General features: G+C 45.2%; 2 protein-coding genes across 13 annotated transcripts in view; one reads left to right on the forward strand and one right to left on the reverse strand.

Annotated features, from left to right (window-relative positions):
- Positions 1 to 24184, reverse strand: part of DYNLT1 (dynein light chain Tctex-type 1) — a 241327-nt gene that overhangs the window by 23456 nt on the left and 193687 nt on the right. The window lies entirely within an intron of this gene.
- SYTL3 (synaptotagmin like 3) overlaps positions 1 to 24184 on the forward strand; it is a 117672-nt gene that overhangs the window by 15924 nt on the left and 77564 nt on the right. For 4 of the 11 annotated variants that reach the window (XM_058435641.1, XM_058435640.1, XM_032161522.2 and 1 more), the window contains 5 exons: positions 861 to 977; positions 2328 to 2390; positions 2551 to 2955; positions 4966 to 5184; positions 21084 to 21148. In XM_058435641.1, the coding sequence (XP_058291624.1) occupies positions 2846 to 2955; positions 4966 to 5184; positions 21084 to 21148 (394 nt within the window). In that variant the 5' untranslated portion in view covers positions 861 to 977; positions 2328 to 2390; positions 2551 to 2845. Of the gene's footprint in view, positions 1 to 860; positions 978 to 2327; positions 2956 to 4965; positions 5185 to 21083; positions 21149 to 24184 lie in introns of all 11 variants that reach the window. The other 7 variants (XM_058435639.1, XM_058435638.1, XM_032161575.2 and 4 more) reach the window with 5 other exon arrangements.

Genomic DNA, 24184 nt, shown 5'->3' on the forward strand with positions numbered 1-24184 from the left:
ATGGCCACTAGGGGGAGCGTGAGCTCCCACTTAGCCATCGAAAGGGCGTTTCCCAGACTTGCACCTGGGGCCCACAGGTGTGGGTTTGGGAAAGTAAGTGTAGTGCTTTGTAATGATCATTGAACCCTGTATTTCTGAAATGCGTTAAGACCTAGCCACCTGTATGATCGAGCGGTTGAGTAGTTCAGATTCCCCCACCAGATTCACTGAGTGGTGTCATTACCAGCCAGTACTGCAGCTATGTGGTCCTGCTTACCTGGAGTGCTGGAGACCAGAGCCAGAGAGCGGAGCACAAACAGCCACATGAAAAGAAAGCACAGTGCACAGAGCACGTGTTTGCAGCCAGGTGCAAAAACTCTTCACTAAAAACACTCGAGAGCCAGGTGCAGTGGCTTAGGCCTGTAAACCTAGCACTTTGGGAGGCTGAGGCAGGAGGACTGCTTGAGCCCAGACCAGCCTACGCAACATGGTGAAACCCATCTCTACAAAATTAAAACATTAGCTAGGCATGGTAGCCCGCACCTGTAGTCCTAGCTACTGGGGAGGCTGAGGCTAGAGGATTGCTTGAGCCTGGGAGGCCAAGGCTGCAGTGAGCCATGATCGTGCCACTGCACTCCAGCCTGGGTGACAGAATGAGGTCTTGTCTCAGAATAACTAAATGAAAACTCAAGAATTAGACAAACCAGATAGCTCTGGACCCAGTAGTACGATTAGTAGAGTGGAAATAAGAAGACAGCATGAAGAACTGAGGGGCAAGTTGAGAAGAATGGGCTCATGCAGTTGGTGACTTGATGGCTAATTTGCACCTGCCACTTGGCACTTGGTCACACACTGTTTTCTATTACTTTCCTCTTTTCCAGAGACTCAGAGCCTTGGGGCACTGAGGTTTGCCAGTTCTGCCTGTTCATCTGGAACCTGGATCTAAGGAGGGAAGAGACTTTGCCCCTGCTGGCATAGTCAGGTACCAGCCCAGCCAGGTAAGAGCCTAAAGTCCTTGTTGCTTTGTGATTTTCCCTTCATCTAGAGAGGAGGCCTTTGGAGAGCAGGTCTTGTGGGTGCTTTATCAGAGACTAGAAGCCGAGAACATCCCTTTTCAGAGCTCTGGGTTTTCTGTTCCTCATGCAACCTCTGCAGTTGGGATGAACAATATATTTTAATTTTATTTTACAATAGGGAAACTGACAAATATTGAATTCCTGAACGGAGCAATCCTTGGCCTATAGGCCCATGAACTTGAATGGAGAAAAAATTAAATCTTTATTTTTAACCTTTAACTCAAATTTAGCATTTTCTTAAAATATGGATATAGGCAAGAAACCACAGTAGAATCAGCAGAACTTGTGACTGTCACCAACAGAAATCACAGATATTTTCATACCACATGATATGTTGTAGCTATCTCAAAACATTGTTTCTATTCATCGCTACTTTGAAATTCTGGGAGTCCTTAGATCACTGCTAGATCTTAATATTTCATGCATCAAGGAACACATATATTACTATATTATAATTTTTAAATATTTCAGTATAATCAATTTCCTGTGTAACACAGCATACTTTATTTTATGCATTTAAATACATAGGCTTCACCAGACTACCAAAGATTAAGAAAAAGGTTAAGAACCTTTACTTAAAGGAATTGCTACCTTAGAGCTCTATTAGCCTCTCATTCACTAATTTGCCATGGATCATAAATTAATATAATGCGGATTTTTTTTGAAGCCCAGCAAAGGAAGTTTAGCTTTTAAAGCATTGAAAGGACGTCTTATCACTAAGGGATTCACATAGATTTAATAACAAAAATGGTACTATAGGAAGTATATTGATTTGATCTTCTGCATTTTCTGGATAACAGGATGTAGGCAGAACCTTTCAACTGTCATTAAACAAAAATAACAGCTAATGCATAAGGCAGCTCATGAAACTTATTCAAGACCGTAAATAATTGATAGGCTGAGCTTGTGGTTGTGCTGCTTCATACCTCCTTAACTGATTAAAAATTTTTTGAGTGTTGAAGTTAATTGTAAAAATAATAGCCAACAGTTGGGAATGTCATTTTTCCAATGTATCTTCAATTAGGATAATGTACATTAAACACAGACTTTTACGTCCTCTGACCACTGAAGTTATGAAATCCATATTAGGAAAATTCAAGTTTGGAAGTTTTTTAGAAATATGAGAAGTGTTGTTTAAGCAAATTTAAAATTTTACATTATCACCACGAGCAGAAAATGCAAGGGTTTGTGTAGAATATTTTGTCTTTTTGGAAGTAATGCTGCAGAGATACTTAAGCCAAAAAAAGATGCCATTTTTTTTCTTTTCTACAGCTATTGAATGGGCTGAGCTTTTAATGATGGTTCCTGCTGACCTGGAAATATCTTAAGTGGAAGGTTAGCTTCTATGAGTCACTGATACTCTTTTTATTGCTATTTGTAGATTTCCTTGGCTTGAAAATTACTTCTGCTTTGCAGAAATTATCTGCTTGCAGCTGTGGATAATTTATAACAATCTCTGGTGAAACCTCAGAAAAAAGATATGCTTTTGTCTTAGATGAACGTCAGCAGCTGCAGCAGAACCTGGTGAAAACACCCCCGGGTGGCACGAGGCTCTGTGAGCCGTAACTCCGACAAACGCAGAACTTCTTGAGGCTTTCTTCTTCTAAGGAGTATGACACAGTTAAAAAGGAAAAAAGAACCCCAAGCAAAACAGTTGCCAATGAAATAGGAGAGGGAGCTCTTTAAACAAGGCTGGCTGCAGCTGGCGTCCGCCGCTCATCTGCAGGGTGCGAGCGCTTGGTGCGTGGAGTGAAGCTCTTCCAACCTGGGTCAACGAAAACCGAGAAGAAATGGCCCAAGAAGTAGATCTGAGTGCTCTCAAGGAGTTAGAACGCGAGGCCATTCTCCAGGTCCTGTACCGAGACCAGGCGGTTCAAAACACAGAGGAGGAGAGGATACGGTAGGCTGCTCTTCCCGTGGGGTCGCTTTGGGTGTTTAGCTTCCTCTGCTTGGGGCCTGCCACTCCGTCGCTGATGCTGCTTGCTTACAAATCACTACCCACCTGCTGCTGGGCTTCAGGCCTGAGAAGGGTCCTAACGAAGGTCTGTTGGTGGAGATGATCCTCCTTATGTAACTAAACGTAGAGGAAGCCCAGGAGGAGGGAGGCCGCTCTTGTTACTCATTTAAAACGGTGCCTTTGGGCGGTAAGTTTGCTGTCTGCCATCTGCTTGTCTGTTTGCCGACTTTGTGGGAATCCTTCAAGGGACATTTTCAGGCTTCCAGTTTACCCCTTCTTTAAGGAAAGACCTCGGGTTAAGGGTTTTCCTACCTCATTTTTGACGGTGCCCGGAGGTGTAAAGAGAAGCAAAGAAAGTGGCTCACAAGCAGCCAATCTGATGGAATCCAACCCTTTTTTCTTTGCTCGCTTTTGCTTCCCAGCTGGCTTTGAGGAAGGGGGAGCATAAAATATGAACCTGCTTAGCCTGTTTCCTGACCGCTTTGCCAACAGGGAACTCTTCCCTGTCTGTCTCTAAGCTGCACGGGCTGTTCGATGCGGGTCAGCATTTGGAAAAGCGTGCTGAACTCTATCAGAGCAGTGTTCCGCCTTAGCTGTCAAGATCCATCTTTAAACAGGTTGGCGCTTGTTTATCAATGTCTATGGAGGAGGTGAGGGTTTGGTTTCTAATGGCAGAACACATTAGAAAACAAAACTTTGGAACAACCAAATGCTTGAGGAGTGAGGAGAATTTTCTGGTATAGTATTCTTCATCCTCCCTGTTATTTCAAAGCTTTCTAAGTGCACTTGTAAACTTTCTTCTGTTAAAAACTATAATACAGTCTAGGCGTGGCGGCTCACGCCTGTCATCCCAGCACTTTAGGAGGCTGAAGCAGGCGGATCACCTGAGGTCAGGAGTTTGAGACCAGCCTGGCCAACATAGTGAAACCCTGTCTCTAATAAAAATACAAAAATTAGTCGGGCGGTGGCAGGTGCCTGTAATCCCAGCTACTCAGGAGGTTGAGACAGGAGAATCCCTTGAACCTGGGAGGTGGAGTTTGCAGTGAGCCGAGATCACGCCACTGCACTCCAGCCTGGGCAATAGAGCAAGACTGTCTCAAACCAACAACAACAAAAAAACGAAAACAAAAACTATAATACAGTGAGAAAAGTGAAATTTTATTTGATGATGAAAGACCTTTCAGTGATTTAGAGATATCACTTTGAATATTAACAAAGTGACATAGACATAATGGTGACGAAGTTGTGTTTCAAAGGGTACTAATTCTGGGGTAGATCCTGAAAGTTGAATTTTAAAGTGCATTTCTGATGTCATCTTGTTTCTTGGGATTGGCTCATCTCTTCTCCAAGTAGGTATCACAGACATTCATAAAAGCGTGCTAGTAAATGACCCCTTTTTGGTCCAATACAGTATCTCTTTGCACTATGGCTATTTGTCTAGGGGAGTGGGCTGACCACTCATTTAAAAAAAAATGTAGCAAAAGCATAGCATCAGTGGATTTTATTGGGTAACTTATACCAATAGCAGGGATGTATGCTGTGTATTTCTAGATTGTTCCATGCCTTGCAGATTAGAATGGATGCTCTTTTCGGTGTCTTTTCCTCCCCTTTCACTATTCTTGCTTACTATCATAACAGCCTTTGGGCAGGAAGGGATGGACCTAGCAGGGAGCTTCTCTGCACCAGGCATGTTATTTATACTTTGCCATTTAGTCCTCACAGTCCTACCAGGAGGTAAGGTTGTATCACCTGTTTCACAGTTGAGGAAACTCTTGAGCCTCAACTCTGAGATGTTGAGTGACAGCCCAGTTCACACAGCCATGTTGGAGCCCAGGGATGTCGAATGCCAAAGCCCCTTCCCTTGCCATGGAGGGTACTGCCTGGGCTCTTGCCTTGTAGCCTGGGGTCAGGTGTTGCATCTAATAGTATCTTCTTTAACTCTGTGGGCTGCAGGAAACTGAAAACGCACCTGCAGCATCTCCGGTGGAAAGGAGCGAAGAACACAGACCCGGAGTACAAAGAGAAGTGCTGTGCGCGCTGCCAGCAGGTGCTGGGGCTCCTGCTGCACCGGGGCGCTGTGTGCCGGGGCTGCAGCCACCGCGTGTGCGTCCAGTGCCGAGTGTTCCTGAGGGGGACCCGTGCCTGGAAGTGCACGGTGTGCTTCGAGGACAGGTGAGCATGGCCGGTGGTTGGATCCCTCCCACTGATTCAGGTCTCGGAGGAGGCCTCTTTACAAACCGCTCATAAAAAGAGCACTCACTTCTCACCTTCAGCCAGTAAATGTGTATCGAGTGCCTGATAGGGAGCTACCTTTCTAGCCTTGGAAGTTATCTTCATCCAAAAATAAATTTTATTATATAGCAACATTTTTTTCATTTACAGAAGTTTGCGCCAAGTGCGGTGGCTCATGACCATAATCCTAGCACTTTGGGATGCCAAGGTGGGTGGATTGCTGGAGCCCAGGAGTTTGAGTCCAGCCTGGGCAACGTAGTGAGACCCTGTCTCTACAAAAAATACAAAAATTAGCCAAGTGTGGTGGTGCATGCCTGTAGTCCCAGCTACTTGGGAGGCTGAGATGAGAGGATCACTTGAACCCAGGAGCTGTGATTGCACCACTGCACTCCAGCCTGGGCAACAGAGTGAGAACCTGTTAAAACAACAAAAGTTTGTTAAGTCTAAGGATGGGCTAACTCAGGAGTTCAGATTCATTTGGATCTCTTAACTAAGTGCTGTCATTTTCATAGCACTTAATTTATCTCCCTCAGTACCAGTGGAGTAAATTATAATCTAGGGAATATTGGAGTAATCATCTGAGGCTTTAAATACTGCCTTTTTGAAGCTGACCTGTCTTTGATACTCAGGTAAAGAAATGGACATGCTTCCCATTAGTGAGACTGAATCTACATTTATAGTAATCAATTGGTGTTAGGGAGTTTTAAGACCAGTTTTTTTTGTGTGTTTTTTTTTTTTGAGACGAAGTCTCGCTGTCACCCAGGCTGGAGTGCAGTGGCGCAATCTCGGCTCACTGCAAGCTCCGCCTCCCGGGTTCATGCCATTCTCCTGCCTCAGCCTCCCGAGTAGCTGGGACTACAGGCGCCCGCCACCTCGCCCGGCTAATTTTTTGTATTTTTAGTAGAGACGGGGTTTCACTGTGTTAGCCAGGATGGTCTCGATCTCCTGACCTTGTGATCCGCCCACCTCGGCCTCCCAAAGTGCTGGGATTACAGGCGTGAGCCACCGTGCCCGGCAGACCAGTTTTAACATGGAATTGGTGTTTTTGCACTTCCCATTCTGAAAACGATAAAGAACCGACTTGGCTTAGACTCCCATTGTTCAAAGCAAGAGTGAACTGGCCATGAGCTCCGTGAAAACACTAGAGGGGTGACTCCGTCTGCTGGGGGAGACGGTGCACAAGGACATCACAGAACTTTGGAGAAGGGAAGGAGTGCTAGGCTGGCGTGAATGGGAGTCATCAGAGACCCTGAAATTTGAAAACGACTTCTAAATATTGCCACAGATGTGTGAGTGGCCCAGGGACACAGACTGTGGGAGGCACTTACACAGTGTGGGCATCGTGGCTGGGGTTTCTTCCCCCTAAATCGGGAGGGCTGTGTTTAACGCGTGCCCTGGCATTCATCTACTTAAGTGTCTTGTCCCTTTGCAAGGCTTACTGTATTTCAGTCATCTAGCCAGAGAGGTGAAGTGGTTCAACCTGCTTTCTTTGCTCCCCTCCATTTTGCTCACAGCGTGCCAAGTCGCACGGATGGTGGCAGAATTCGCCTTCTCATCTCATGTTTCTTCAGTTTGCTGAAGCCATTGTCCCTCAGGCTTTTCCTTGCTTGAGAGCAAAAAAATAATTACTGTGAGCTGCCCTGGCGGCATAGAGAGCAATTCCAAATCATCTCTAGAAAGGTCTCAGGATCATCTTCCCCATTTCAATCAACCATATATATTCGAAGTCTAATAATAAACATTGCCGGGCAGGGTGTTTCATTTCTCAGCATTTTTTCTTCTTCTAACAATGAACTGTAAACAAAAAATCAAAACAAGAGGACAAGGTGTGAGGCAATCTCCCAGGAAGCTGACAGTGTTGAAATCTCTGCCCTAGTGAGCATCGTGTCTCAGGCACTGTAACTTTACCCTCTGAGTACATGAAATACGACTTCTAAACCCCAGCTTCCTTATTTTGAAATGAGGATGGTTTTCAAAATACTTAAGGTCATTGCATTACTATGAGTGCATTAACAGAAGTCAGGAGGGGAGAGCGCCAAGTCGTTTGTGGTGACATGCATTTTCTTTCCCTTCGCCTTGCTTCCTGTCCCCACAGCCCTCTGTCCTCTCTCCAACTTTATCCAGTCGGGGCTGTCCTCCTTCTTTCAGGACCAAAACAAAGATGAGACTTTGTAAAACTTCGGAATCTTTGACATTCATAACTGTCGCACATCTGGGGACCTAGAAAAGGTTTTTGACCCTGATCATTGTCTCCCCTGCTTCTTCCTTTGCTTCAGGCTCATTCCTCAAGAAAAAGTGGATCTGTGACAGGAACAAGATGAAGAAAATTGGTTTTTAAAATCAAGAAAGGGGAAGTGCTAGGGTAGCAATGACCAAAACCAACCAACCAACTCGCAGGTTGCTGCAGAACAAGAGGCCTGTGGCAGGTGTTGGCCCTGACCTTGTGTTGAGAGGTTCCAGAAGACATTTTTTTATTTTTATTTTTTTTATTTTTTTGAGACGGAGTCTCGCTCTGTCTCCCAGGCTGGAGTGCAGTGGCGCAATCTCGGCTCACTGCAAGCTCCGCCTCCCGGGTTCACGCCATTCTCCTGCCTCAGCCTCTCCCAGTAGCTGGGACTACAGGCGCCCGCCACCACGCCCGGCTAATTTTTTGTATTTTTTTAGTAGAGGAGGGGTTTCACCGTGGTCTTGATCTTCTGACCTCGTGATCTGCCCGCCTCGGCCTCCCAAAGTGCTGGGATTACAAGCGTGAGCCACCGCGCCCGGCCTCCAGAAGACATTTAAGATAAGGTTTCTGTCTTCAGGGAAAGTTTACTCTTAGAGGGCTGACTGCCAAGTTGCTAAGGGCCCTGGGAGCTCAGAGAGGGAGAGATGAGGCAGGCTGAGTGGCTCAAGACGACTTCCAGAACATCCATGGTTGGGCTAGTCCTTTAATGTTTTATTAAAAGCGTAAAACAATCGTGTGGGGTAGCTACTACTTTCATCCTCATTTTACAGTTGAGAAAGTGGAGGATTAGAGACACAAGATGGTTTGTCCATGGTCATATCAGTAAGAACAGAGTGAAGATGGCAACCCAGGTCCCCCGGGCCCCCAGGCCTCCCTCTGAATCTCCAGTCCTCTCCTGCCTGCTGGGAGCCTTGTCCTGGGAGGGCAGCGTCTTTTATTTATTTATTTATTTTTTTATTTCGAGACGGAGTTTCGCTCTTGTCATCCAGGCTGGAGTGCAATGGTGTGATCTCGGCTTACTGCAACCTCTGCCTCCAGGTTCAAGCGATTCTCCTGCCTCAGCCTCCCAAGTAGCTGGGATTGCAGGCACCTGCTGCCACGCCTGGCTAATTTTTATATTTTTAGTAGAGATGGGGTTTCACCACGTTGGCCAGGCTGGTCTCAAATTCCTGACCTCAGGTGATCCGCCTGCCTGGGCTTCCCAAAGGGCTGGGATTACAGGCGTGAGCCACTGCGCCCGGCCAGCAGAGTCTTAAAAGCCACTCAGAAGAGCTTGCCTCCAAGACAGTAGGAGTTGGAGCCTGAGCATGTGCTCTTTGCCAAGCGAACGCCATGCCGAAAGTCTGCGTGGTTTTGCAGGGCAAGATCAGGAGAGCGGAAGGTAAAGGTAAAAGAGCGACCTGAGAGTTGTTGCAGTGAATGAGAGGCACCGAGGGAGGACGCCGGTGGCAATAGTGATGGAGAATGGGAGAGACAGGAAAAGGGGAGGACGGACCTTGGTTACAGGGGATAAAAGAGAAGGGTGAAAAGTGATTCTGAAAACTGGCCAGACAGGTCTCTTGGCATGCTGAACCGAGTCACGGGGCATCCGAGAACCAAAGAGACAGAGTAAAAAGAAGGAACAGAAAGAGCCCAGTAATCAAAGGCACACTGGAAAGGACTTAGAAGAACAGAGGAAAGTTGTTTTCAGTAGTGCAGGGGCCAATCAGAAGAGGGTGACTTGGGAGGAGAAACAAACAAGTTAAAAGCAGAAACGTCCTTGTTTTCCACTGATGTTTCTTCCCGTGGATTTTATTGACAATTTCTGCAGTGAAATGGCAGATGGTAACAATTAAGTTGAAATATCAAGGAGGAGACCATGCTTTGTGTATGTTTGTTTTAGCTTCATTAAAAAAATAAGATTAAGCTTGATGATTTATGTTTGCATTAATTTTTTTCTATTGAAACTAATATACTATGTCATAACAAATTCCACATCTAAAAGAAACCTGGTCTTCTTCCTTAAGATTGCTGAGGAGTTACTCTTGTTCAGACTAGTTTCCTTCAAATTGTGATCTTCTTTTCATGCTTTGTAATTGCTGTGACCACAACAAATCGATTATTCTTCAGCTTCAGATATCTGTGAACACACTGCCTGTTTCGTTAGGAACATTTGTCAGGTGCTTTAGAACCAAATTGGTTTGTACAGAGAATTCTGTAAGTTGCGAATATTTTAACAATAATAAAGGTGCAACAGAGCTTCATTAGAAGGTTTCAGATTGCAGCAGGTGATACTGCTGATTTCAGGATACTTTCCTGAATTGCTCAAATTTGTCTCTTGTACCACACCTGATACCAACAAAGAGCAGCTTAAGTGTGTTTGGTTGAAAAATTGATCCAGACCTTGGCATTTTATTATTATGTTCTTAGTTCTCAGGTTGAGTCTTGAGTTATTGCTGCAGAGCAGAAGTGGTTAAAATAAGATCTTGGAATTTATCAAAAGGGAGGTGAGCTGGATGTGGCCATCCACGAGGTCATGGATGTGGTGTGCATGCCTGTGGTCCCAGTTACTCATGGAATGCCCAAGCGGGAGGATCACATAAGCCCAGGAGTTTGAGGCCAGCCTGGCCAACATAGCGAGATCTCGTCTCTGAAACAACTTAAAAAGGTTTTTTTGTTGTTGTTGTCATTCAGCATTTCAGATAAGGACTTAGATGTAAAGATATTATTACAGGATGATGCGTTGCATTTTCTGCATTGTATGAAATAATTTTTATTGAAAATCAAGTGACATTTCAAAGGAAATTCTATTCTAATTACGTTTCTGCCTAAAGTAAACTTCCCAGAGTTTAGAAAATCTTTTAAATTTCAGACTGGTATTCCCAGTATTTTTATAATCCCATGTTTTGATAAAATATTGAATCATTTTATATTCACAAAGGCAAATAACTAGTGTATGAGAATGGGATAATTCACTTTCACTCTTGAAAATATATCTACTCTTCAAGTGAGTAAAAGGTCTAACTCTACTAACTCTATAGAAGATTGAAAAGAAATCGAATGCCAAGTGTGATACAAGAGAGTTGGCAAGGAAAGATTTTAGCCTGGTGCCAAGGTTAAGATGACATTTGTCTACTGACTCTTTCCTGTTTCAAAACCTTATTACTTTTTTTCCTTCTAAATTCTACTTTTAACATTGCTGGCCAGGCTCAGTGGCTCATGCCTGTAATCCCAGCACTTTGGGAGGCCGAGGCGGGTGGATCACTTGAGGTCAAGAGTTCAAGACCAGCCTGGCCAACATGGTGAAACCCCGTCTCTACTGAAAATACAAAAATTAGGCTGGGCATAGTGGCGGGCACCTGTGATCCCAGCTACTCGGGAGCCTGAGGCACAAGAATCGCTTGAACTGGGAGGCGGAGGTTGCAGTGAGCGGAGATCACGCCACTGCCGTCCAAGCTAGGTGACAGACTCAATCTCAAAAAAAAAATTACAGATACTTTTTTTTTTTTTTTTTTTTTTACGGATCTTGCTCTGTCCCCAGGCTGGATCATGGCCACTCGGGTCACTGCAACTCTGCTTCCGGTTACATTCTTCTGCCTCACCTCTCGTACTGGACTACAGGCCCCCACCCCGGCTAATTTTTGTATTTTATAGAGACGGGGTTTCACTGGTCGAACTCTGACCTCGGATCCACCCACCTCGGCCTCCAAATCTGGATTACAACCCAGACCCGTTTTTTTTTTTTTTGGAGACATCTCCCTGTCCCCAGGCTAGATAACTGCAAGCTCCGCCTCCTGGGTTCACACCATTCTTCTGCCTCAGCCTCCCAAATAGCTGGGACTACAGGTGCCCACCACCATGCCCGGCAAATTTTTTTGTATTTTTCCTAGAGACGGGGTTTCACTGTGTTAGCCAGGATAGTCTTGATCTCCTGACCTAGTGATCCACCTGCCTTGGCCTCCCAAAGTGCTGAGATTACAGGCGTGAGCCACCACGCCCGGCCTATGGAGTACTTTTTGGAAAAAAAAAAGTTTCTTTTGTGTTTACTAAAGGGAATGCTTTGGCAATAGTGTGTGTGTCATTCTTGTTGAAATTGAACTGTATTCTGTAGTCAGCACTTGATTAGTTAGGGAAAGTCCTGCCTTTAAAACCTTTTTGAGAAGCAGTGAGCTTTCTGTGCATTGTCTTTTGTTAATATTCTCTGTCGTCACCTTACTTAGTTCAGCTGAAACCTGTCACCCTGTAAGGGAGGGGAGCCCCAAGAGAGTTTTTCTGGGCTGGCATTTTGCATGGTAGCCAAGACAGTTTAGCATCCAGGGTTCACACCAAGAATGTTTTATAGATAATTTTATCAGTGGCTTATGCCCGTAATCCCATCACTTTGGGAGGCTGAGGGTGGGTGGATCACTTGAGGTCAGGAGTTCAAGACCAGCCTGGCCAACATGGTGAAACCCCATCTCTACTGAAAATACAAAAAATTAGCTAGGCATGATGGCACATGCCTGTAAGCCCGGCTACTCTGGAGGAGGCTGAGGGCAAGAGAATCGCTGGAACCTGGGAGGCGGAGGTTGCAGTGAGCTGACAGCGAGACTCGGTCTAAAAAAAAAAAAAAAAGATTATTTAGCCAAACGTTTTGAAATCTCTATATTTTTATAATTATTATCTATATGTTATACAGCATCTCCTTCCATAATTATTTTTGTTACCTTCAGTGTTTTCTAATTATATTTACAACAATATTTTAAACCAACTTTGCATTTTATAACTGATTCAAGTGCTCATTGCTGGTCTTTGGAGACCATGATTTCCCAATTTGCAAGTTCTTTATTTTTATTTATTTTTCAATCCATTGAATTGCCTCCTTAAGTTTTTCCTCATGCCGATAATCCCAGCACTTTGGGAGGCTGAGGCGGGCAGATTGCCTAAGCTCAGGAGTTCATGACCAGCCTGGGCAACACGGTGAAACCCTGTCTCTACTAAAATACAAAAAATTAGCCAGGCATGGTGGCATGCACCTGTAATCCCAGCTACTTGGGAGGTTGAGGCAGGAGGATTGCTTGAACCCGGGAGGCAGAGGTTGCAGTGAGCTGAGATTGCACTACTGCACTACAGCCTCGGCGACAAAGCAAGACTGTGTCTCAAAAAATAAAAGTTTTTCCCCAGGAGAGGACCGCGAGTGGTGTGTTTTCCACGTCATTGCATATTTGAGAGTTGCTTTCCGTGGTCTTCCTTCATGAGGAATGATTTTACTCGGTTTGAAGTCCTGGGTTGCCACTGTTTACTCAGTAAATGCAGCCATGTTGCCTTTTGGAATTTAACATTATGGAGACAGCTGATGCTAGTTTTATTTTTATTTCATTGTTTATCACCTGATTTTTATGTAGAAGAAACATACTGGTTTTTTCTTTTTTTGGCAGAGACTGCAGCCTTATTCTCTTTTAAAACTTTTTGTTTAGTTGTTTTTTAATTTTTTTAATTTAATTTTTTTGAGACCGAGTCTCACTCTGTCACCCAGGCTGGAGTGCAGTGGCACGATATCAGCTCACTGCAACCTCCGCCTCCTGGGTTCAAGTGAGTCTCCTGCCTCAGTTTCCTTAGTAGCTGAGATTACAGGTGTGTGCTACCACGCCCAGCTAATTTTTTGTAGTTTTTTGTAGAGATAGGGGTTTCACCTTGTTGGCCAGGCTGGTCTCAAACTCCTGGCCTCAAGTGATCTGCCCGTCTCGGCCTCTCAAACTGCTGGAATTTCAGGTGTGAGCCACTTCACCTGGCCTAGTTAGTTTTTTTAGAGACAGGGTGTCACTCTGTCACCCAGGCTAGAGTACAGGGCGTGATCATAGCTCACTGCAGCCTCAAACGCCTGGGTTCAAGAGATATTCCTGCCTCAGCCTCCCAAGTAGCTGGGACTCCAAGTACGCACCACCACATCTGGCTGATATAGATATGTTTTAAGACAAGGTCTTGCTATGTTGTCCAGGCTGGTCTTGAACTCCTAGCTTCAAGTGACCCTCCTGCCTTGGCCTCTTGAAGTGCTGGGATTACAGGTGTGAGCCACTGTGCCCAGTTATTTTTTTTTTCTGTATCCTTATTAAAAACAGTTTCCAATATGTGTCTGGGAATGAGGCTTTTGTGGATTAAGGGCCATTCTTTTGAGCTGCTCCCTCTTGGGTCTCCTGGGTTTTTATTTCGGTTTAACTCAGTCATGCTTTCCTCAGTCAAGTCAGATAGTTCTCAAGATGCTTTCATGCCACTTACACAGCTTCTTTGGGAACAGTATTTTTTTTTTTTGAGACAGTCTCGCTCTGTTGCCCAGGCTACAGTGCAGTGGGGCGATCTCAGCTCACTGTCAGCTCCACCTCCCGGGTTCATGCCATTCTCCTGTCTCAGGCTCCCGAGTAGCTGGGACTATAGGCGCCCGCCACCACGCCCCCCTAATTTTTTGTATTTTTAGTAGAGACAGGGTTTCACCATGTTAGCCAGGATGGTCCCCATCTCCTGACCTCGTGATCCACCCGCCTTGGCCTCCCAAAGTGCTGGGATTACAGGTGTGAGCCACCGTGCCCCGCTGGGAACAGCTTTGAAGGCATAAGTTGGCTTCCTTTTCTCTTTGTATTAATAATCTTCCTCAGGCCGGGCGTGGTGGTTCACGCCTGTTATCTCAGCACTTTGGGAGGCCGAGCTGGGCGGATCACTTGAGGTCAGGAATTCAAGTCTAGCTTGGCCAACATGGTGAAACTCTGTCTCTACTAAAAATACAAAAATTAGTTGGATGTGGTGGCACATGCCTGTAACCCTAGCTACTCTGGAGGCTGAGGCAGGAGAATCACTGGAACCTGGGAGGTGGAGGTTGCAGTGAGCCGAGATCGCACCACTGCACTCTAGCCTAGGCAACATAGCGAGACTGTGTCTCAAAATAGTAATAATAGTAATGATAATCTTCTCCCTCAACATTTAATGTCTTTTTCTTTCTCTTTCACGTTCTGGAAAGTGTCTCTGCCAAGTCAGCCTCACAGATTCAACTTTCTAGCCTGCCAGTTCTGTTCTTTTCTGCTGATGAAACAGAGTTCATTCTGCTTTGGCTCTGTTAGTTTATGAAATATTCCCTTATTGTAGTCCCACTGTCTCTTCATCCTGGCTCTTCCTACTATCTTGCTGTTTCTTTTTCTCAGAGGTGGGTCTTAGATGTTTTTGGAGGCTAACTGCTTTCTGAAAGTTCCCTCTGGTTCCACGGTGATGCACGGTCACAGAGGCTGCTGGCCTGGTCTTCTGGACTCCATGTACCCTGACTGTGGCATTTTATCGGAAGCTCTTGGTTGTCTCTTTAGAAAGCCAGGTTGAGGGGTTGCCCGCAGAGAGCGTGTGCTCCTGCTTTCGGCCTTCTCGTCGCCCCTCTGTCTTGGTGGATCCCCCTTCTTAGGTCTGCAGGGCGAGGACAGGCCGGGGCACAGCATCTAACCATTTTTATCGTCAAGGCCTTAAAGAAGTACAGCTCTGTCCGGCTGAAGTAGAATTTTTCTTGCTTTCATTGACTGGTTATCTGATGTAACAGACCAGGAGTCACAAACTTGACATTAACAAACGACAGACAGGGCACAGACCTTGTTTGTTTTGACCTGCGCAGTGTTTAATATTTATCATTTTAGTGCTTTAAAATGGGCATGTATCCTCTGGTTAAGCACAGTTCCCACCCCTCCCTGTTGTCTCCCTTCCCAGCCCCCTTCCCTCATTTACAGTTTCTGCTTGGTCCCTCAGTGTGTGGCCCTGCCCGACACAGAGGGCATGACACCTACTCAATTTCAGTGCACACTTCTACACCCATTTTGGATCCCACCTTGTCTCTCTAATTCTAAGGATGTCCCCCTGCAGAGGGAAGGATATTCATTCATTCACTGTGCCTGACCAGAGCTTGTAGCTGTGAATATAGCACTGGATGTGACAGAGAGGGGGGCACCTGCCTTCTCTCCGAGGTTAAGCAAGGGAGAGTTGTTCGTGTTTTGTAAGAAGTGTTGGTAGCAGCTTGATAAAAACCCTTTATCTTCATCTTGATTCTCTGACTCCTTTGATAGTTACCTAGGATTCAATCACAATGATCAGTCGTTTTTTCCTGGAAGGACGTTGAAATCAGATAAACTGAGCTGGTGGAAAAAAACAAGTATTTTGCTTTGTAACTATGAACCATTTTAGATGCAAGACTAGTTGAAGTAGGGCTGGTCCCAGTGGCTCATGCTTATAATCCCAGCACTTTGGGAGGCCGAGGTGGGTGGATCACCTGAGGTCAGGAGTTTGAGACCAGCCTGGCCAACATGGTGAAACCCCATCTCTACTAAAAACACAAAAATGGCCGGGCGCAGTGACTCACGCCTGTAATCCCAGCCCTTTGGGAGGCCAAGACGGGTGGATCACGAGGTCAGGAGATCGAGACCATCCTGGCTAACACAGTGAAACCCCGTCTCTACTAACAATACAAAAATAGCCGGGCAGGTGGCGGGTGCCTGTAGTCCCAGCTACTCGGGAGGCTGAGGCGGGAGAATGTCATGAACCTGGGAGGCGGAGCTTGCAGTGAGCAGAGATGGCGCCACTGCACTCCAGCTTGGGCGACAGAGCGAGACTCCATCTCAAAAACAAACAAAAACCCCACAAAAATTAGCCGGTCGTGGTGGTGGGCGCCTGTAACCCCAGCTACTCGGGAGGCTGAGGCGGGAGAATCACTTGAACCTGGGAGGCAGAGGTTGCAGTGAGCCAAGATCGTGCCATTGCACTCCAGCCTGGGTGACAAGAATGAAACTCCGTCTAAAAAAAAAAAAAAAAAAAAAAAAGTCTATTTGAAATAAAAAAAAAATCCAACTATATGCATGCATAGGACTAATTTAGCTGAGAATTACTGAGCAGTTGGACCAACTATCATGAAAAAATTAGGTTGATCTCATTTTTACAATATGCAGCCTCTGCTGCTGGTGCTTTTTTTTTTTTTTTAAATTTTATTTGAGATACGGTCTCACACTGTTGCCCAGGCTGGAGTGCAGTGGTGCAATCTCGGCTCACTGTAACCTCCGCCTCCTGGGTTCAAGCAGTCCTCCCACTTCAGCCTCCTGAGGAGCTGGGACTACTGGCATGCACCACTGTGTCTGGCTAATTTTTGTATTTTTGGTAGGGGTGTTGCTCAGGCTGGTCTGGAACTCCTATGTTCAAGCAATCCTCTTGCCTCGGCCTCTGAAAGTGCTGAGATTACAGACATGTCCCACTGATGCGACTTCTTGATTTGAAGTTTTTGTAGTTCATGTGTCTAAAGGGCTCTCTGGACACCTCCTTGCCACTGGGGTGCTGGCTGGAGAGCAGTTCGGCACAGGAGATGTGCTTCTTTAGGGATTTGAAGAATCCTGGCTGTGCAGACCAATTTTCTACCTCTTGTCAGTTGAATGGTGAAAATACATTAAGCAACTCTAGGGACATCATGCTGACTTTTCTTGGAATATAGAGCATAGATGCAGTAGCTTAGCCACCTGCAGATGCAAGCAATTTAGATGCAAAATGCATTACAACGTGTGTGTTTGGCTCACTGCTTGGTGTTAGTAATAAGGTCAAAATATTTTCTGGTAGGGTCCTCCATTCATCTTATTGAACGTTTGTGTGCTAGAATTTGCAAAGTGTTTTTCAACAGTTATTTCTCCTTTGATAATGAAATGACAGCATTAGCAGAATTCAGCACTGTGAAAATGGATGCTGAAAACCCCAGCAGTTTATTAAGAGCCATCTAGGCATCCAGTGCTTGGCATTTGTAATCCTAGTGACCCTCATGTAGTTAATGTGAAGGTCAGTCATGGGTTAGGTCTCCTGATTCTATGGCTTCATCTCTCCCCACCACCGTAGGCTTTTGCCTTTTGAGATATATTTATGGGCTGATTGAAAAAATTTTAAAGAAGTAAGTCACGATTCTGAAAAGTTTAAGGGCACAGATTTATTGCTGAACTCATAAAATCTTCCAAGAAACTTTCATAACCTCATTCTGGTTTATCACCTGGGAAGAAGTGCTAGATACTTTCTTTGGTTACTAATGAATCACACTACCCTGTGTTGGCCCTAACATGGACAGAGACTACAGGATCTATCACCTCCATCATAGACTCTAAGGGCAATGAGTGGTCCTCCTTTGTAAACTTGGGATTAGGCCGGGTGTGGTGGCTCACACCTGTAATCCCAGCACTTTGGGAGGCCAAGGCAGGCAGATCACTTGAGGCCAGGAGTTCAAGACCAGCCTGGTCAACGTAGTGAAACCCTGTCTCTACAAAAAGTACAAAGCTTAGCCAGGCATGGTGGTGCATGCCTGTAGTCCCAGCTACTTGGGAGGTTGATGAGGGAGGATCACTTGAACCTGGGAGGTTGAGGCTGCAGTGAGCCGAGATTACACCACTGCACTCCAGCCTGGGCGATAGAATGAGACCCTATCTCAAAGAAAAAAAAAAGTCTTGGGATTAGTGCAGACAGGGAGTCCTTACAAAAGATATTGTGGAATAATTGCTTATGAAGCCGCTGATTTTGCAAGAAAGGGTAATGGAGACCTGGGCCAAACCTAGTATTCAAAGGAAACAGCCTCAAATGCAAAAAGTACTGGTTGTCATATGGTTTAGGGATAAAAATACTGTGGTATTTTTACTTTCTATTCTTTAATCACAGATAGGCCCAAGAGATCCCCGAGTTTGTGCCCAAATCTCTATATGCCAAATTAGCTCCTACTTAAACTGCGCAAGTAATCAGTTGGAATTAAATGAGATTAGATGGTTCTATTAGATGATTCGCGCTGGGTGACTAGGATTTTAATTTATCTACTACTTGTGTAGGTTCTGAAACGAGGGCTGGAGTCCTTTCAATGATTTGCAATGTTCATTCACTTAGGTGCTTTCACCTTTCTTCCTTCTCCTTAGCTGTTTTTCATTTTCTGTGATTGTCTGTGTGTGTGTTTACTTATCGATGTTGTCCCCCTGTCTGATTAGCTCAGTCGACTATAGCATCTCAGATATGGATATTTTGGGCCCAATGGTAACGAGCTGGAGCATGTGAGAGAGTAGATGAGCTGGAATGGGTCACTCACCAGAAAAGCAATTCTGCAAGTAAAGTGCATTTATCAGGTGGGGGCCTTGTAATTTCTGCCCTTTGGATTTGCTTTCCTGTTCCCTCCTCTGAGGATTAGACCTTGTTCTGTTTGCCAGGACTGAAGAGTCATCTTCAGAAATTGAATATGGAGAGGTGCAGCCCTTCAAAGGCATAGGAATTTACCACCCATGACTCCCTCTAGAGTTGCCCTGATTTTTTATGTTCTGCTTCCCACAAGTGCTCCAGGGGAAAACTTCTGCCTAGAGGCTGAGATTGCCTTAAGGTGTTTTGTGTTGATTTAGGGGATTAGATAATTGAGTTTCTGACTTTATGGATGCAAACTTTTCCCTCTCTCTCTAGAGACATATCACAGTTGTACATTTTATATATTTTTGGCTCTGAATGGTAGTGACTGATTATCAAAATTCTGTTACAGGCCAGATGCTGTGGCCTGTGCCTATAATCCCAGCACTGTGGGAGGCCAAGGCAGGTGGATTGCTTGAGCTCAGGAGTTTGAGACCAGCCTGGGCAACATAGCAAAACCCCGTCTCTACAAAAAAAAAAACACAAAAATCAGCCAGGTGTGGTGGCACGTGCCTTTAGTCTCAGCTACTCAGGAGACTGAGGTGGGAGGATCGCTTGAGCCCGGGAGGCAGAGATTGCAATGAGCCGAGATCGTGCCACTGCACTCCAGCCTCAGCAACAGAGCCAGACCCTGTCTCAAAAAAAATTATGAAATTCTTAAATGCTCTCTCTATATTTTCCTTGTTCTAGTCACTAAGTATTGGTAGTAATCATTTATGTACTAATCAGAAAATAGTAGTGTCTAACCAGATGAAGGAGAGAGTTGATGTCTTCTAACATACTAGCACTTCATAGAGAAAGATAGCATATTTTGAAAAACGTGCAGATTGGCATATATTTGTGATTTTACTTACATTAGCAAGCATTAATTTTTTTAAAAATCCACTTGAGTTCATATATAGCCTAAAAGAACCTAATGGAGAATTTATTTCAGTCAATACTGTAATTTATAGAAGAGAATTAGTCATGAGTTGAAGTTTTAATTTTTTTCTTAAATTTGCATAACAAAGAATTGGCCAGTTTTGTGGCACATTATTTTAAGGATGTGAAGATCTTATAATATTTATGTTTGCCTTTTTATATCCTAAAAGGATATTAACAATTCTGCCTTTCTGAGACTGAGGTTGAGTGTGGATTCCCCAGAAAACCAAGAGGAAAACCCATGTGAGGACGTCAGTTTTGAGCAGTGTCTCGAGTGCCCTCTGTGCTGTCATGCGTGTGACTAAGATGGTATGAGTTAAAGTCTTGCCGTAGGGAGCTGCTGTCAGACCAGCGGGCCAAACAGGGCTGCTTTCCCCTGATTCACAAGTGGTCTGCTCAGGCGGATCGCCTGAGGTCAGGAGTTCGAGACCAGCTTGGCCAACATGGCAAAAACCCATCTTTACTAAAAATACAAAAATTAGCCAGGCACGGTGATGGGCACCTGTAGTCCCAGCTACTCTGGAGGCTGAGGCAGGAAAATCGCTTGAACCCACGACGGGGAGATTGAAGTGACTTGAGATCGTGCCACTGCACTCCAGCCTGGGCGACCAGAAAAAAAAAAAAAAAAAGTTGTCCACTCAGATTTAAGTCCCCAAATCTCCATCAACACACATTGATCCCATATTCCATACTTCAGGTCCTCTCGAGAATCTTCTCAGGTAACCTTGCTTGTGGGCTCTTGAATGTTGTAAACACAAACTAACCTTAGCTTAACCTACAGCTGATCTCCCTCCAAGCCCAATGCATAACATTGAGTTTTCCTGTAGCCCATCACTCGTGCCAGAGCTTCCCACCATTGACATGATACATTGGTCATTTGTGGTGGTGGTGCTGAGATGGAGGCTTGCTCTGTCACCCAGGCTGGAGTGCGATGGTGCAATCTCGGCTCACTGCAACTTCCGTCTCCCAGGTTCAAGCGAAAATTCACCTGCCTCAGCCTCCCAAGTAGCTGGGATTACAGGCATGTGCCACCATGCCTGGCTAATTTTGTATTTTTGGTAGAGACAGGGTTTTGCCATGTTGGCCAGGCTGGTCTCGACTTCCTGACCTCAAGTGATCCACCCACCTCGGCCTCCCAAAGTACTAGGATTACAGGCGTGAGCCACTGCGCCTGGCCGATACATTGGTCATTTTGACGATGATAATTTTGTTTCTCTTTGTGTATTTGTGTATTAAGTACTGGATTTGTGCTGGGCACAAGTATATGTTAATATGCTCAGCATATTCACATACATGAACATACATATGACATGCAAGATAAAACACGTGTCAGTGGGAGTTGCGCGGCTTTGCTGCTGATACTGAAATCACTTTGCTTCTATGGGGAATCTGTAAAGTTAGGGGTTCGAGCCAGGAAATTGATTGCTGAGGTCCATTGCAAGACTAATATTTTGTGACCTTACCTGACCCTTAAAAGGGGTAATTATAGCACTATTCGTATCTTCTCTTTCTGAAGCTTCCTTTCTCCTCATGTTTTCAGGAATGTCAAAATAAAAACCGGAGAATGGTTCTATGAGGAACGAGCCAAGAAATTTCCGACTGGAGGTAAATGCTCTTTACTTTTTTAGTAAAGTAAAATGATCTATTCCTAGTTTTAAAATATTTGATGTTAAGACTTTGGAATATAAGCAATATGATGGGTTTAGTCTGCAGGCCCCCATGTCTTACCGTTCCATTTGCTGATGCTCTCACCGTAACTCACGCCGCTCATTCCCTCATTTCTACTTCTGACGTTGGCCCATTCTTTTTTTTTTTTTTTTTGAGACGAAGTCTCGCTCTGTCGCCAGACTGGAGTGCAGTGGCACAATCTCGGCTCACTGCAACCTCCGCCTCCTAGGCTCAAGCGATTCTCCTGCCTCAGCCTCCCGAGTACCTGGGATTACAGGTGCGTGCCACCACAGTCGGCTAATTTTTCTATTTTTAGTAGAGACGGGGTTTCACCATGTTATCCAGGATGGTCTCGATCTCCTGACCTCGTGATCTGCCCGCCTCGGCCTCCCAAGGTGCTGGGATTACAGGCGTGAGCCACCGCGCCCGGCCAGTTTGGCCCCATTCTTTAAGGCTTGTGCACCACGAGGTTTCCCTGGCTTCCTGCTTCTAGGCGTGATGTCCCCTCCTCTGAAACACCATCAGTGCTGGGTTTGTAATTCTCTTCCGTAATTGTTGCAAAGTTCCTTATATTGTAGCATTGTTTGTGCACTTCTGTTTCTCTCTACAAGCAGTAACTGATTTTAAAATCTTGTTAGCCTGTATTGCGCCAAAGCACAATACCTTGTTTATAATACTTGAGCAAGATGATTGAATGAGTGAAGAGCGTGTGAACTGAGCAGAGGCTGGTGGTTGTGGAGTGAGCACGTGTTGTGATAATATGGGTGGAAGCTTGCATTTCGTCCGTATACTATGAATGTCTTATAATGAGATGTTGACCTAAAGAAGGAAACTGAGGCAAAACTAATATAGGTGGAGAGTTTATTTGGGCCGTGGCTGAGGTCTGCAGCCCAGGAAACACTTCCAAGGGCTCTGGAGAACAAAGGAGAGAAGGGTGAATCAGGAGAGGGGCGATTACAAAAGCTGGTTTTCAGGAATTCTCGTGGGTTTACAGAAATACCATTGATTCATGATTGGCTATACATTGCTGAGCTATGGAGTGTGGGTGATGGTGTCCAGTGTGTGGCATTGTTAGGATAATTTATGGCTATGGGTGGTGATGCTGAATCTAGGGTCCATAGAGCAAGTGGCTTTGAAATGATTAGTTAGCCCAAGTTGGGGGACATGATTGCGGTCTCATTTCAGTGTCTCTCTAGGCCTGATACTTTAAAGGGGGTTTGTGTTTCTTAGATTAAAAGTTTATTTTCTTTTTCAAAAGTATTTGCAATGTATGGTGTGCCAGTGTAATTGGTAGCTAGGACCTGGAACTGTGGAGAGGACGATTTGTGCTTTGATCACAGAAGTGCTGTGATGGGGCATCAGGATAAAGGCGCACACAGGCACCGTCACAGTGGAGTGCAGGCAGGTGCTGTATCAGACTGTACATCTGACTGTATCAGGGATGTGGGCAGCACCCCTCCTCTGTGATGTGATGATGGGGACCTAGACTCACAGCCTGACTCAGAAGGCAGCGATGGCTCTTTTCTAGAAAAAGTGGCAATTTGCAGGTATGGAAATAAGCCATAGAACCTCACCCAAAAATTTGTTGGCAGTAAAGGAAGCCATTCATTTGGGTTGATATTCAGCTTTTATAAAGGGTGGATTTGCCCAGGTGTAGATTTGGTTGGTACTAAATTATCCCATGGCTTGTATTCCTGGCTTTTCTTAAGAAAAAAAAAAAATGCTGCTTCTGCCAAGTTTATTGGAAACCTGGAGGAAAAAAATAATACTAAGGGTCATGTCAGGCAATGGAATGAAGCAGGGTTGCTGTTGCCTCTAAGCTAGCGTCTCTCAACACCTTCTTACCGCCACTCTCTCCCCTACCCCACACAGCCTTTTTAGACACTTTTTCAAAGTTGCTACCATAACATTTTGATATCACAGATATCATACATCTATGTACTGAGGCCTTTTGGAGAGCCACAGACTGTTGAAATAGCTAAGATTTGCTACCAATCTTTGTCCCCTTAGGGGTGCCATCATCCCATGTGGAATGTGTGACCTTGGCAAAGCAGCTGCAGCACAGGACTTTTCTGTTTTTATTGCTTTTATGTTTCTGTCTTTTTTTTTTTTGAGATGGAGTCTCGTTCTGTCATCCAGGCTGGAGTGCAGTGGTGCGATCTCAGCTCACTGCAAACTCCCCCTCCTGGGTTCAAGGAATTCTCCTGCCTCAGCCTCCTGAGTAGCTGGGATTACAGGCACATGCCACCATGTCTGGCTAATTTTTGTATTTTTAGTAGAGATGGAGTTTCACCATGTTGACTGGTCTTGAACTCCTGACCTCAAGTGATTTGCCCACCTTGGCCTCCCAAAGTGCTGGGATTACAGGTGCGAGCCACTTCACCCGGCCACTTTTGTGTTTCTTTAAAATCCTTTTTTGACTGGGCGCGGTGGCTCACACCTGTGATCCCAGCACTTTGGGAGGCCAACGTGGGCAGATCACCTGAGGTTGGGAGTTCGAGACCAGCCTGACCAACATGGAGAAACCCCGTCTCTACTAAAAATACAAAATTAGCCGGGCATGATGGCACCTACCTGTAATCCCAGCTACTCGGGAGGCTGAGGCAGGAGAATTGCTTAAATCTGGGAGGCGGAGGTTGCGGTGAGCCAAGATCATGCCATTGGTCTCCAGCCTGGACAAGAGTGAAACTCCATCTCAAAAAACAAACAAACAAACAAAACACCAAAACCTTTTTGTTGGTGGGCTGGAGCCTTCTTCAGAAGGTAGATTCCACCCTTTTCCACATCAATTCCTAGCTTATAAACAGTAGTGCTGTGGGAGGTGAAGTTTGTCATTTCTCAATGCCAACTCAGTGCAGACATCTCCATCACTGAAAACGTTTTCTACGTCGTTGGAAGTTCTAGCATCATTATTTCAGGTAAGTAGTTTTCATGTGTGCATGAATGTGTGTATGTGTGTGTGTTTGTGCACAC

The sequence above is a fragment of the Hylobates moloch genome, unplaced genomic scaffold, assembly GCF_009828535.3.
Source record: "Hylobates moloch isolate HMO894 unplaced genomic scaffold, HMol_V3 SCAFFOLD_2, whole genome shotgun sequence".
Taxonomy (NCBI): Eukaryota; Metazoa; Chordata; class Mammalia; order Primates; family Hylobatidae; genus Hylobates; species Hylobates moloch.